The sequence below is a fragment of the Lepidochelys olivacea genome (genome assembly GCF_965140295.1).
Source record: "Lepidochelys olivacea isolate rLepOli2 genome assembly, chromosome: 9".
Taxonomy (NCBI): Eukaryota; Metazoa; Chordata; order Testudines; family Cheloniidae; genus Lepidochelys; species Lepidochelys olivacea.
In genome coordinates, this window is record NC_140419.1 from 5,861,610 (window position 1) to 5,877,053 (window position 15,444).

General features: G+C 50.3%; 1 protein-coding gene across 3 annotated transcripts in view; it reads right to left on the minus strand.

The window, feature by feature from the left end:
- Positions 1-15,444, minus strand: part of RUBCN (rubicon autophagy regulator) — a 66,857-nt gene that overhangs the window by 29,146 nt on the left and 22,267 nt on the right. For 2 of the 3 annotated variants that reach the window (XM_084639729.1, XM_084639727.1), the window contains exons 3-8: positions 11,687-11,770; positions 8,448-8,607; positions 6,956-7,062; positions 5,715-5,871; positions 3,598-4,161; positions 2,678-2,722 (exon numbers count right to left, since the gene is read on the minus strand). In XM_084639729.1, the coding sequence (XP_084495855.1) occupies positions 2,678-2,722; positions 3,598-4,161; positions 5,715-5,871; positions 6,956-7,062; positions 8,448-8,607; positions 11,687-11,770 (1,117 nt within the window). The remainder of the gene's footprint in view (positions 1-2,677; positions 2,723-3,597; positions 4,162-5,714; positions 5,872-6,955; positions 7,063-8,447; positions 8,608-11,686; positions 11,771-15,444) is intronic. The other variant, XM_084639728.1, reaches the window with a different exon arrangement.

The following is a 15,444-nucleotide window of genomic DNA, read 5'->3' on the forward strand; positions in this document are numbered from 1 at the left end:
AGGGTAAGAGCAATGGGATCCTGGGGACTCTGCAGTCCTGGAGGATGCCTAGGACAACGTTGGGGGGGGGGGGAAATCAGCAGAAGGAGGTGATCTCCAACTCCCTCTAGCCTCTGATTATAGCTGGGGAGAATGGAGTCTTCCATGCACATTGGAGTCCCTGACTTTGCAGCAGCCAGGGCTTAAGGACTCCGACCGCTGCACTTGGCAGAGCACGGAAGGGATGTGAAGGTGACCTACACGTGGTGCACCCGGCGCCCCACCCTCCGCACACACATGTGAAGCAATTCACGTCCTCACAGGGGCAGAGCTCTTTGAGGGATTGCCTCTAGCCAGCCTAATCAGACGTGAACACCTGTGGGAGGCTGCAGCACCATGAGCCAGCCCCTGGGATTGGATGGGCTGCTGCAGAGACCAAATGACTTGAGGACTGATTGATCTCAGAACGGAAGCCCTCGGCTGTTGCTGGCATGAAAATGATGACTGAACACACACACAAGGGAACAGGGGAGAGCAATGGGACTGACATGTGTGATGTGGAACATGCAATAGCTCCAGGCACTGGGAACACGGAAGGGACCACTGGTGTCAACTCAACCAGCAGAGCAGCTCGCACTGCCGCACAAGCAGCTGCTGGGCAAGCTCCCCCCATGCTGCCCGGTAAGCACACTTTAACCCCTGGTGTGAGGGAGCTCAGTCTCCAGAGACTGATCGGCGCCAGCTGGGAAGTAGCTGCCAGGAACTGGGCTGAGACCAAATCATTTCCCTGAGGCCACAAAACAGCTTTCAGGTGATCAGACCTGACCTGGATGGGGTTTGAACCAGTGCTCTCGGGGAAGAAGCTCCACATCTCATTGCAGATCCCGAGAACTCAGCAGACCACCCCTGCTCAAGCACAAGGTTCCAAGAACTCATCTACCACAGAGCAAAGAACCTCCAAAAACTGGCACAGAAACAGCCTCAGGGCCACTGCCTGGCCCAGTGCATGGAACCGATCTCCAAACCCAAGGGGGGCTGCCAGTTCTCGGAGCAGCAGCAGCGTAACTGGACGCCAACTCACCGGTGGCGCCTCCTGCTGGTTCATCTCTGGGAATTAGCTCACCAGCCTCCGGAGCGCCCTCTTCAGGCCAGTGTCTCGCCTTGCTGCTGGCTCCCGTGTCCCTCCCAGGACCCTGGTGCCCCTTTCACTGGGTGCTGACCCCTGGCAGTACCCCACAGTTCTGGGTCCTCCCCTCCCAGGGGAACCCCCCACCCACTATCCCTACCTCGCCTCAGTCATAGGCTCCTGCCAGTCACCAGCTAGACCCCGCGCCCTGGGGCAGACTGCAGTATGAGCCACTCATCACAGGCAAGGTTGGGTTTGGACCTGCTGCCTCTGCCTACCCGTGGCTGCCCCTTGCAACCCCCGTACCTAATAGACCTGCCCAGGCCTGCAGCCTGGGGCTTTCCTAGGCCAGAGCTCCCCGGCTCCCTTGGCCTTTCCCTAGCCCTGCTCCAAACTAGGTCCTCTATTCAGGTCTCTGCAGCCAGGTCCCTCCCTCTCAGAGCTAGAGAGAGAGTGCTCTTCTGCTCCTGGCTTCCCTGGCTTTTATAAGGCCCGCTGGGTCTGTTTGGGGCGTGGCCCCCAGCTGCAGCTGCTCTGCCAATCAGCCCAGCTCTTCCCCTGCCCCAGCCCTCTCCCAGGGCTGTCTTAAACCACTCTGGGCCCAAGCCGGTGTCCACCCCGCTACAAGCAGCGCCACTAAACAGCAAGCTGAGGCAGGTCTTCTGAGAGCCCACAGCAGCCAGGCACCTTAACCTGCCAGCTCCATGGAGAGCAAGAGGTGCAGCAAGCAAAGTTGGGAGGGGACAGAATCTTGCAGAGATTCCGTGGGAACAGCTGGCCCGGCCTGGTGCATCTGCCAGTATGCCCCACCTGGGACACCTTTGCAGACTGCTCGGATACTATCCTCAGTATTTCTAGCCAAGGAACTCACAGGGCTTTGTAAACATTAACGGTTCAAGCCTTCCTATGTCCCAGAAGGAATTATCCCCATTTTACGGAGGGGAAGGCGACCCGAAGCATACAGGTGAGTGGCCTGGTTTGCCGAGATACTGAGCACCTGCAACTCTGTGTAAGTCAGGTCATAAAACAACTTTTCCTAGTTCATGCAGCAAATCCGAGCCCAGAATAGAACTCAAGTGTCTGATCTGAGCACTACACCACAGCTGTAAGCAGAGTGCTTGGTACTGAGAGCACCACGTCCCCAGGAAATGCTGCTCCCAGCTCGGCTAATCCGATATCCTTCCACTGGACGCTATTCAGCAGTATGGGCCATCCCTCCCTACCTCTTAGCCCCGCACAAGGCGTACGATCTAGCCTGGTTTCCAAAGCGAAGGGGAGAGGATAGGAGCCAATCCAGGGGCTTATCGGAAAACGCCACACAGTGCCATGCAGGGAAGCCAGGGGCAATTCCTGGTCCAGCATGTTGTTGGCCTCAAACCAAGCAGGGATCCTCATTTAGGTCTCATGCATAAACCTGGGGCTCCCTCAAAGTGACTTGGAGAAGGAGAGGGGAAGGAGCCATCAGCGACTTGGGGAAGGAGAGGCTTTTCTAAGTTGACACCAATGTGATAATGGAAATCCTGAACGCAGTGCAATGATCACTGATGAGGGGGTGTCTACTGGCTCCCAAACCTGCCACTGGATCTTCTATTATAATGGTGATATCCCTGAGGCCTCCTGGGCAGACAGCAAGGAGGAAGAGGAGAGCATTACGGAAAGAAGAGAAAACAGAGAGAGAGAGAGAGAGACTGGTTACTCACCAAGACAGGAGCCCCATTTTCTACCTGAAGGCAGCACCTCAGCCCTGAAGGGGCATCCCCTTGGGAACCAGCCTGGCCTCCCAGTACCCACCCACAGAGGCCCCAAAAGGCCCAGCACTCACCCACACAATGGGGAGCTGTTCAGGGAACGTATGCACCCAGTCTATTCTCCCAACTGAACGAGACGAGGGTTCTACCGTTACAACACAGGGCTGTCCCTGCATTCTGGGACCCAGTCCCCAGCCAGGCCCTATTTGTAGTCCGAATGAGACCCTGGAGAGAAGGTTCAGGGAGTCCCTCTGGGAGCGGCTAGGCTAGCACCATAGTCTTAGCGAGGCAGAGAGAGATGGGTAAGCCAACACCTTCTGCCAGCTGACCAAGGGAAGTGAAGCTAGACACCAAGGCAGGCTGGACGTTCAGGGCTGGGTCCCAGAGCTCTGCTGGGGGAGGTAGGAGGCTTCCCTCTCCGTCTCTGGGAGTGCAGAGAGCTCTCTGTGCAATGGATAAGCCAAAGGGCAGAGGCCGGACTTCCCCAGCTAGCTGCACATGCAATCCCTCCTTGCCTATTCCAGGCATCGCCCAAGGCCAGTCCAGCAGCTAACTTCAGGTCCCCAGGCTCCACTGGAAGAGAACATTGCAAGGCCTTTAATTAGCTCGTTCCCTTCCTCCTCGCCCAGTGCTCATATCACCCCTTAACGGTGCACAAAACCGATGGTGATGCCCACTGAACTCTCACCCCGAGATCAACGTCCCACCCACCGAATCCCTCCCTAAATGCCGCCCCACCATTACCAGGAGTTTTCCCAGAGGCCACGTTGGTATCGGAGTGCGAGCGTGCATGGCTTCTCTTGAGGATCCCCTGGGGGGTTGATGTCTGCCCCTCTGAAAAGCTGGACCTGCGCAAGAGGCTCATCCCCCTGCTGCCGCTGCTCGCACCCTGGTCCTCCAAGGAGGAGATGGACTCCGGCTTCTGGGAGCTGCTGGATGAGAACAGGTTGGAGCTGCTGCTCTTGTTGCTGTTGGTGGCATTAGTGCTGGTGCTGCTCTGGCTGCTACAGGCCCGGCCCGGTCGCCCCAGGTTCCCAATAGCCAGATACTCCGGCCCATCGTTGGCGTCGCTCTGGGCGTCGTCCTGGCTACCCGCCCAGGGGTCCTCGCTCTGGCTGGTCACGGTGCTGGTGCTCATCTCGCTGACCGAAGAGAAGGAGTCTCTGGGGGAGGTAACACTGAGCCGGGGGAGGCCAGGTGGGCCCTGAGGGGACCTGTCCTCAGGCAGCAAGAGGGATACGTTGTACAGGGCATTTTCCAGAGGCGGGCTCGTGCTGCTGCACACGGAGGAGCTTGCTGGTCTCCTGTCTGGACAGAGGCAGGAGGGAGAGGTCACACACAAGTGCACCACAGCCCAGATGAGGGCAACGAGCACTTGGCTCAACACACTAACAAACCCAGCGCAGGAAGGCCCGGCCAAGGGATCGCTGGTTTTATTAAAAATCCCTTCCTCCCCACCACTCCCATTGGTCTCCCAGGCATGTGTTGGAAGCTGAAAACCAAGGCCCATGTCCTCACTGAAGCTTAATTTCCATCCAGTGCACTGGGGTGTTATTGCAGGGTTGCTCAGGAAGGCTGGGACACACAGGAACGCTGGTTTACTGTTGTTGGTTGGTGCAAGAGGGCCAGGCACAAAACCTACCATTTATTCTGTGGTACTTTTGGGAAGTCCTGGCATGCATATGCACACCCTGGTGTGTTATTGTCAATTGCTTGGACAGGCAGGGCTCTGTGTGGCCACAGGAGCGTAACTTATCGTTAATAAATTAATCTATTAAAACACTAGAATATAAGAGACTAATTCCTGCTAGGTAACAGGTAAAAAAAAAACAAAAAAAAAACCAGCTTAAGATTTAAAGTTGAAATGCAAGAAACCTATGGACTAAGGCCTGTCAGATATTTAGCTTAGCCAAATTAGGCTTTACGATAAATTAGCCATATTATAAAGATACATTAGCATAAGTAAGTTAATAATAAATGTGCTGAGCTTGTGTCTATGTTTGTATGCTGAGGTTCTGAATAATAACTGCTGAGTTTGGATGATCCCGACTAGAAGAGATCAGTAGACACCACGAGATGACCCTTGGTAGCCAAAGTGAACTGTTAGAGATTTCCTTAAGATAACTGCATGTTACTATGGTGATAAGGGGACATAAATGTTACTAAGTTGAAAGAGGAACTATCCAAGTGGCCTATCACGTGACAAGTCCCCCAGTATTATTAGGGTGACAGTCCCAAAGATGGACATAAGGGGTTTTAACCCTCATGCATATTAATAAGTTTTGGTGGGCATATGCATAACTTCTTATCAGTATAAGCTGGCAGATGGCTGGAGGTCAGTTTCCTGACCCTCCACAGGAGCCGGACACTCCACCATTCTTCAGGCTTCCAGAAGGAGAAGCGACTGTTATTGGGAATGTAGGGGCTGGACGTGGTTTTCGCTAACCATTGCAATCTATGCACAGTTATGTTAATTGGGCTGTTCTATCTGAGAGATCCTTGTTCCCTCCATGCTTCTCAGATCTCCAACAATGATGCAACCCCACCTGGTGGTGTTAGCCCTAATGTTTCAAATGCTGGAGGAGCCATGGAGCTCCGACTTTTGTCTAACACTAGAGTTTAAAAGGGGTTATCAATATTAGTCAATCCCATAACCAATCAACACTACCGTAGTTTACAGTAGGATTGCTCAGGAAGCCTGAGTGACACGCACATGTTATTACAGGACTGCAGGGCCTGGCTTTTGAGAAAAGATCGATCCTGAACTATGCACTCTGCAAACAGACCCTGTATAAAAGAGAGTGGGTCACATTCTGAGCTTCCCACGTGCAGCAGGAACACAGAACCCCCACTCCTATTACCTGACATGCTGGTGGAGGCTGGTTGGTGCAGACTGGAGAAGGATCCGAAGTACCTGTGTTGTGTATAGTCCATAGGAGGGATACACACAGAACCAGGAAGGGCTGTCAGGCTTTGACTCTTCGTCACAGGCAATGGGGCCTCACTCCTTCTGAGAAACTGAACAGATGCAGCACTGTTAATAAACCAGAGCTACAGTGTTAAGTGACAAAGGGAAGTGGACTCAGAGCCCTGAAAGCCACAACTGTTGAGTCAAAGAGGAATCAACGAGGAGTGCCCAGCATGAGTGCCTGTTACTAAACGGGGAGGACAGCTGCAGCTCTGGTGTCAGGTGGGATGCTGCCAGCTCTCTACGATAGGGTGAAAAAGCCATAGTAAAACAGGGAACCAGCCCATTGTTCTCAATTAAGCAGCAGGCTCCCATGTGGAAACTACCAGGCTCTCAGTGTGATGATCCAGGGCCAGCGGAGGGACCTGACGCACACACAGCCATCAATCCTGCTGTTCCATCCAGCAGAGAGAACACAGCCACAGTTTATTAAACAGTCACCAGGACTTCTCATCTGGAGACCTCAAAGCTCTCTGCAGAGAACACGGGGGGGTAGGGGGGAAGACGACCTGTTCACCCTGTTGTACAGATGGGGAAACTAGCAAAGGGGTGAAGTGACCAGCACAAGGCCACAAAGGAAGTCAGTGGCAGCAGAGGCACAAATAAAACCCAGCTCTCCTGGCTCCAGAACGCTTCTTCTCCCCAACAGACTGTATACTTCAGTCCATTGGTGTCCTCCCAGTGGCAGTCCTGGTTCCTGTTACTATGCCCCGATTTGAACATGTAACACACATCACATTCCACCTGTAATCCCTAGGAAACCCACACACCTAGAACTTCAAGGCTCTTTTCAGAGAATTGACTGGTTCCTACCACCCCCCACTAAAATGTGGCTCTTGGAAGCCAATCAAAACAGGACATGGCCCAGTGTGTGCCCTGAATGTCCAACTCCATTAAACAAAGACAGCCCCATGCCCACTGCAGCCCATCTTTAACATCACACAGGCATCATTGGCAGAGAAGCCAGCTCCTAATCAGCTGTTTCCCATTTCTCTTCTCGCCCCTTCTGCGAAGAACCCCAGCCAAGGAGTAAAAGCCTCCTCCAAGGGGCTGCGTGCGCTCTGCGTGAGACACTGTGCGAGGGAGTCACCATTCACCAAGGAGAGACGGACACAAAGCAGGGGCTCTTCTCACCATGGACGTGTCAATCTGAGCCAGAAGTCTGGGGTTGTTCTGTTCCACAGCCTCCAGGCACTGTAACATGGCTGTGACGTGGGCATCACTGAGCAGGAAGGCAGCATCTGGAAGGAAGTGGCAGCTGAAGGTTGGTCACGCTGGTGAGATTCATGGCACCCCGCTGCTGCCCTTGGCAGACAGGGATTTGTGGTGTGATGCAAAGGGGACTATGCAATTATTTAATACATGACACTGGAGACAACCTCCCAGTCCCTCCCTGAGCCAGAGCCTTGGCCAGCTCCGTTGCGGCAAGACAGAACAATTGCAGAACAGTCTCTCTGCTGCCATGCTAGCTAGGATAAGATGACAATCATCTGGGCATAATCATTTGGGATCAGGAAGATCATGGGCCCACCTCATGGCCACGGCTGTCCTAGTATCTATTATCAACAGGCCAGGGATTCTCTCACATGGCTGAACAAGAAGTAGGCAGGGCTGGGCACTGCCGGGTCAGTCAGGTTCTCAGAGAGTACCTGGAAAGTGCCGTAAGCCGGCTGAAGTCCATGGAAAAAGGGCCAGTGGCGGACATAAAGCCCACTGATATCCATTGGAAAGGTGTCAGTGACTAAGCTGGTACCCAGGGCTCAGGGTCAGAGTCCCTGGAAAAGGCCGCACTCCAGATCCAGTGGCCAATCCTGAACTGGGATCTTCCTGTTTGAGGTTATTGTTATGCCAAAGCCTTTTGGTTCCTTTCTTTGAATTAGAGCTGGTGGGAAACAGTTTTCCTGTCCTGCCAGAATTTATCATTTAAAACCATTTTCCCCTCTCAAATTGGGATGAAAAGTCAAAAAGTCTCCAATTTTTGCAAACCAAAAATCTGAAAAAAATGTGGATCAGGTCACACCGTTCCATTTTCTACCTTTATTTTAAAGCACGTCCCCCCGCAAATAAAAGTTAAAATTCTAAACAAGTCATTTTGAGTCAAAAATGAAATTTTTTGTTTAGAAAATGTCAAAATGGGATCCTGACAATTCTGACCAATGCTTGAAATGGGCAACTCACCGAAACTGACCCTTTCCCGTGAAGAGTTTGGGTTCTGACGCATCGGTATTTTCCAACAAAAAAGCTTTCCATCAAATACTTCCCAGCCAGCTCTAATTTCAACCTAGACAGACACAGGGCGGCTCAGGAACAAAACCAGACCTTGTATCCCTGCTGCCCCCACCTGCTTAGAGGCGGGACCTGGCATTGGACATTGCCAGAAACGGGCTCCTAGACTGCAAGGACCACTGGACAGATCCCAAGCAGTGCTATAAGGAATCTTAATCCATCCCCAAATTACTCGTTATGGAATCCCTCACATCCTGGCATCCTCTGGGCTACAGAATTTCCTACCCTCCCCCATCCCAGCATTCTATGTGCTACCGAAGCCTGTGTCCCTGGCTGGAGAGAAGGGCATGCCTAGATGTTCTCATGGGGGGAAGGAGATTGTCTCCACGGTGCTGTTTACCTGTGTAGAATTTCCTGATGTACTGTCTGTTCTCAAGCAGCGGTTTCAGCTGTGCGGAGAGGCAGTGGAACTGCAGACTGTGCTGTAGCCACAGCTCTGCTATGGCTCGACGACTTACACCATCTGCGTTTGGCTGGCCAGTCTCATGCAGGCTGATGAACTGGAAATGGACACCACACACAAGTCAAGTCAGACAGAGACTAGTGGGCTCACGAGAGCAATGCACCAGTGTCTGCTAAACCTGGAAAGCCAATCTTAGGTTCAGTAGCGGACACTGGGCCATCCAGCAACTTCCTATCACCAGGCATTGACTGACGGCATACAGTTGTCTTGCAGCAGCACTGTAACCATCCACTCTTGACAGACGGGGGGAGCTATTGACCAAGCCAGCACATTTACAAGGGAAACAGCTGCACTGGGAGGGAATTGCGCAACAAAGGTCAATAAGAACATAAGAACAGCCAGGCTGGGTCAGACCAATGGTTCATCTAGCCCAGGGTCCTGTTTTCCAACAGTGGCCAATGCCAGGGGCTCCATTCAGAGGGAATGAACAGAACAGGCAATCGAGTGATCCATCTCGTCATCCACTCCCAGCTTCTGGCCAACAGAGGCTAGGGACACTCAGAGTATGTTGTTCCATCCCTGCCCATCCTGGCTAATAAACATTGATGGACCTTTCTTCCGTGAATTTATCTAATCCTTTTCTGAATGCAGTTATACTTTTGGCCTTCACAACATCCCCTGGTGATGAGTTCCACAGGCTGACTGGGCCTTGTGTGAAGAAGTGCTTCCTTTTGTTTGTTTTTAACCTGCTACCTGTTAATTTCATTGGGTGCCCCCTAGTTCTTGTGTTATGAGGGGTAAATAACACTTCCTTATTTACTTTCTCCACACCAGTCAACATTTTATAGACCTCTCTCATAGCCCCTCTTCGTTGTCTCTTTTCCAAGCTGAAAAGTCCCACTCTTTTTAATCTCTCCTCATACGGAAGCTGTTCCACACCCCTCATAGTTTTTGTTGCCCTTCTCTGGATCTTTTCCAATTCCAATACATCTTTTTTGAGATAGGGCAACTAGATCTGCTCGCAGTATTCAAGACGTGAGTATACCATGGATTTATACAGAGGCATTATGACATATTCTGTCTTCCTATCTGTCCCTTTCCTAATGGTTCCTAACATTCTATTAGCTTTTTTGACTGCTGCTGCACACTGAGCGGATGTTTTCAGAGAACTCCAAGATCCCTTTGTTGAGTGGTAAAAACTAATTTATACCATATATATATATATATATAAAATTGGAATTATGTTTTCCAATGTGCATTACATTGCATTTTCAACACCGAATTTCATCTGCCATTTTGTTGCCCAGTCACCCAGTCTTTTGAGATCCCTTTGTAACTCTTTGTAGTCTGCTTTGAACGTAACTAGCTTGAGTAATTTTGTATCATCTGCAAATTTTGCCACCTCACTGTTTACCCCTTTTTCCAGATCATTTATGAATATGTTGAATAGTACTGGTCCCAGTACCAACCCCTGGGGGACACCACTCTTTAACCCTCTCTATTCTGAAAATTGACCATTTATTCCTACCCTTTGTTTCCTGTCTTTTACCAGTTACTGATCCATGAGAGTTCCTTCTCTCTTATCCCATGACTGCTTACTTTGCTAAAGAGCATGTCAAAGGCTTTCTGAAAGTCTAAGTACACTACACCCATTGGATCATCCATGTCCATATGTTTGTTGACCCCCACAAAAATTCAAATAGCTTGGTGAGACATGATTTAACTTTACAAAAGCCATGTTGACTCTTCCCCCAACAAATCATGTTCATCTATATGTCTGATTATTCTTTTCTTAGTTTCAACCAATTTCCCTGGTGCTGAAGTTAAGCTCGGACCACCTCTGGAGACTTTTTTAAGAATTGGTGCCACATTAGCTCTCCTCCAGTCATCTGGTACAAAAGCTGATTTAAATGATAGGTTACATACCACAGTTAGTAGTTCTGCAATTTCATATTTGAGTTCCTTCAGAACTCTTGGGTGAATACCATCTGGTCCTGGTGACTTATTACTGTTTGTTCCAAAACTTCCTCTATTGACAGTTCCTCAGATTTGTTACCTAAAAAGAATGGCTCGGGTGTGGGAATCTCCCTCACATCCTCTGCAGTGAAGACTGATGCAAAGAATTTGTTTAGTTTCTTTGCAATGGGCTTGTCTTCCTTGAATGCACCGTTAGCATCTCTACTCTCCAGGGGCCTCACTGATTGCTTAAAGAAAAGGAGTACTTGTGGCACCTTAGAGACTAACCAATTTATTTGAGCATAAACTGATTGTTTAGCAGGCTTTCTGCTTCTGATGTACTTAAAAAAAATGTTTGCTGTTAGTTTTTGGGTCTTTGGCTAGTTGCTCTTCAAATTCTTTTTTGGCCGGCCTCATTATACTTTTACACTTGACTGTCCAGAGTTTAAGCCCCATCTTTGACTTGTTCTGAGGCCTAGTCTTGCCACTTAGCAACAACATCATCAGAACTGACGAAGCATTCCTGATCTGAACCACGGTACGGTCCGATTGCTGTATTCCCTGCCCTCCTAGTGCTTATCCCCATCTCTCAGCGTGTTTGGTCCCAGCTGAGGCCACATGCTCTTTGGAGGAAGGACATGGTCCTTTGTCTATCAAGAGCTATGCAGATGAGCCCTGCCATATATGTGACCTCAAAGCACGTGACACTGTTCTGGGTTTTGTATGAAGAGTTTAGGACAAAGCAGGGGCAATTAGTGCCAGCTGTGGTGGCAGTTAGTGAAGGAGCTGCAGGAATGAGAGACCAAAAACCTGTTTCTCATAGACAACAAGTCATCCGTGGTCTTGAATTGAACTCTGTCAAGCCTTCTGGGATGCAGCTTGTACAGAATACGAGGCTGCATACTTTTGATCATCCCCCTTAGTTTAAGGGGCACTGAGTTCACTCACAAATTAAACATGATAGAGGGATTATAACAAAATGTCTCCTCCCTCAATCTGTCAAACCAAGACAAGAGGATCACTCCAAGGAAGCGAACTCCACTGCCAGGGTGTCCCAGCTGCTCCATGGCAGGCAAACCGCAGCCTAACACTTCAGTCACTCAGTTCATCGTAAGAATCAAACTGTGCAACTTAGTCACTTTTTGCTGGCCAGGGAAAGCAACAGCCTTGAGATCTCCAAGCCAGCCCTGTCCTCCAATCCCAAACACGCCAGAACTCACCTTCTCCACGTGATGAGCAGAGTGTGGGCTCAGCCAGCGGATGTCTTTCACAAACTGCCAGTAATCTGTCTGCCTGCAGTACACCTGCCCGGAAAACGCACAGTTAGACTCCGCCTGATAAACCCCGCCACAATAATGACAGGTGCTGAGAGACCAGCGCAGTTCATGCGACCTTCGGCAGCCTCTCGTGAGGTCGCCGCACCGCTCAGCTGACAGCACGAGTCACTCGCAGGCATTGATGTGGGTGAGAGAGAAGAAGGGTGTCCTAGGGGTTGCAGCATTAGGGACTTGGGAGACCTGGATTCAATTCCCGGCCCTGTCACAGGCTTCCTGAGTGACCTTGGGCAAGTCTCTCTGTGCCTCCGTTCCCCATCTGTGACATGGGGATAATAGCCCTGCCCTGCCTCGCCTCACAGGTAGGTGGGGTGCATAAACTCATTGCTTGTGAGGTTCTCAGCTCCTTCCATGATGCGAGCGACAGAAGTAACTTATACACACACACATATGGAGGGGAGGGATAATGGACAGACACACATACCTTATCTAATTAACCCTTTCCTAACACATGCAGGACGTGAACGAGTCAGCCATGCCAGTAGGACACCCATTGCTTTCAGTGCCAGCACATTCCACCGAATGACTGAACTGCGGAGTAACTTCGTATTTCCCACCCCGGAGTGCAATAATCTGCTGTAGGAGACACAGGGCAGGAGATAAGCAGCGGGACCCGGGATCTGCATGACCCTAGAGCCAGCTCTCAGGCCCCACTGCAAACATGAGTGGTGAGCAGCTTATTGAACTACCCCTCTGCCTGCTCTTGCAGCAAACCATTCCTCACGCAGCTGGCCACAGGAGCGACACTCAGGCACAGGGCTGCAGGAGCAGCGCACTGGTACTGTCTGGGTCTCATCTTGCTACACAGCCCACCGGGGCCCCTGAAGAACCAGCAGTAGATGTCCCCTGGCACTCAGCAGCCCGGAGCCTTTTTGCAAACAGGCACAGGGAGCAACAAAACAAGAGGGGGCGGGGGGGGGGGGGAAGGGGAAGTAAAAAGAGAGGAAGCATATGGAGAGGAAAAAAGGCAAAGCATAGCAATTGCATGGCGGTCTGGTGTGAAAGGGAGAGGGTTATTCATTAATCTACTGCCAGGGGGCCCAACAAAAGGAGGCGGCTGGGAACTAGCACCTGGACCGCTGCTCACAACCCAGGTGCCAAACACTCTGCCAGACGCACCTCCTGCCCTGCCAGATGGACAAGGAACGGCCCAGCTGTCCTCCGATTTCCAGCGGGCAGAAGAGTGCAGGAGGAAAGCAGCTGGAGGAGAGGACTGGCAGTGAAGAGATCCCACCTATTTGCAGGCTGGGCTGGCAGCCTGGGCATATTTGACCCTTAGCACATCGAGGGCGAAACAAAGCACAATCCAAGCTGGGAGGGCAGAGTCGTTCAGAGTCCAGCAAAGCAAAGCAGGAGAGAGGAAATTTTGCCCGGCCACACCAAGGGGGCTCATTGCAAAGTAACAACCTTGTTAGCTCCATGCAGCGCCAAGGTGACGCCACACCAAAGTAATGGGGAGCGGATCACCATTCTGCCTGTTGGGAAGGCAGTGCAGGTTATAGGCTGCAGCATGAGGAAGGTGAGGCAGTGCGGGGAACGTTCCAAATAAATCCTCCTCTCTACACCAGCCCCAGGGTGACAGAGTGCACAAGGCAGAGAGATTCAGGCGTGAAATCAGACCTTTCTCCCCCTTACCTCTGCCTGGTTACTTCATGGCCACCATCACCACCTGCTTCGTGCTTCTGTGCTCTACTGCGCAACCCAGGGGAAAGGGCTAATTTTAAGGCTGAAACCTGTGTCTTAAAGGGACAGTGTCCCATCTCCTTGCAACAGGGCCATGGTTAATTTAAGGGGTGACCTTTCATGACAGGAAGGAGGGAAATGAGGACCCTGGCTCTTCTGGATTAAAGTGGAACTCTACTCCCCTACACCAGCCCTGGGAACACAACTGTGCGACTGAATCAGAATTATTCCCCACAGGCTCAAGGAGAGTACAACACTCTTGTAAGGTCCCAACCAAAGAGAGCTAGTGGGCTTGGTTGCTCAGAGGCAGAGGGAAATGTTCCCCAAATTCCAGCTGCTTTCAAGGTAAAGCAAATCTGGGAATGGGGACATTTGAATGCTGTTTGCAGTGTTAAGCTGCATGCTTGCCTCTCTTCACTTGTTCTCTTGAAATTTTTGCCAAGTTCAACATTGCACAAGCCGCTGTTATCAGTATTCTCTTTCTTAACAGCAGCATGGGAAGAGCTTTCTGACCAGACAGCAGTGCAAAAGGAGTCTAACTTCAGAGAGGGACAGAGGCCAACACAAAAACATCCTGGCAAACAAAGCAGCAGAGATTGTGTGTCTTCTAACATTGCAAGCCATCAATGGGCTCTCCTGCACTGCTAAGCAGCTAGGAAGCAGGCTTGAAATTTAATGCAGCATGCTGCTAGGATGGCATATTTCATTTGCTCTCAGTTGAGGTCTGTCTCTGCTTTCTTTGGAGAGGTTATCCCGTTTTATTAGTTACGCTTCTTGTTAAAGATCAGTTGCAAAGGAAATATTTTTTGTTTATGCCATGTGCTACTGCTTTAGGAGAGGTATAAAAGTGGCCTCGGTATTCCCTCCCACCCACAACAACATGTTTTATCTTAGAAATATCAAAAATATCAATTGTTTTCTTCCCTGAGTTTTGGGCTTTTTTTTTTTTTTTTGAAAACTAGACTATTAGGTTTCAGAGTAGCAGCCATGTTAGTCTGTATCCGCAAAAAGAACAGGAGGATTTGTGGCACCTTTGAGACTAACCAATTTATTTGAGCATAAGCTTTTGTGAGCTACAGCTCACTTCATCGGATGCATTCAGTGGAAAATACAGTGGGGAGATTATATACACAGAGAACATGAAACAGTGGGTGTTCACTCTAACTAGAGTGATCAGGAAAAATGAGCTATTACCAGTAGGAGAGCGGGAGGGGGTGGGGGAAACTTTTGTAGTGATAATCAAGGTGGGCCATTTCTAGCAGTGAACAAGAACGTCGGGGGGGGGAGGGGGATAAACAAGGGGAAATAGTTTTACTTTGTGTAATGACCCATCCACTCCCAGTCTCTATTCAAGCCTAAGTTAATTGTACCCAGTTTGCAAATTCATTCTAGCAGTCTCTTGCTGGAGTCTGTTTTTGAAGTTTTGTTGAATAATTGCCACTTTTAGGTCTGTAATCGAGTGACCAAAGAGATTGAAGTGTTCTCCAACTGGTTTTTGAATGTTATAATTCTTGACATCTGATTTGTGTCCATTTATTCTTTTACGTAGAGACTGTCCAGTTTGACCAATGTACATGGCAGAGGGGCATTGCTGGCCCATGATGGCATATATCACATTGGTAGATGTGCAGGTGAATGAGCCTCTGATAGTGTGGCTGATGTGATTAGGCCCTATGATGGCGTCCCCTGAATAGAGATGTGGACACAGTTGGCAACGGGCTTTGTTGCAAGGATAGGTTCCTGGGTCAGTGGTTCTGTTGTGTGGTTGCTGGTGAGTATTCATCTTCTGGACCCATGGAAAAGAAGCCCAACCAAGAAAATAACAGAACCCCACTAGCCATCACCTTCAGCCCCAAACTAAAACCTCTCCAGCGCATCATCAAGAATCTACAACCTATCCTGAAGGACAACCCTTCACTCTCACAGATCTTGGGAGACAGGCTTGAATAAAGACTGGGAGT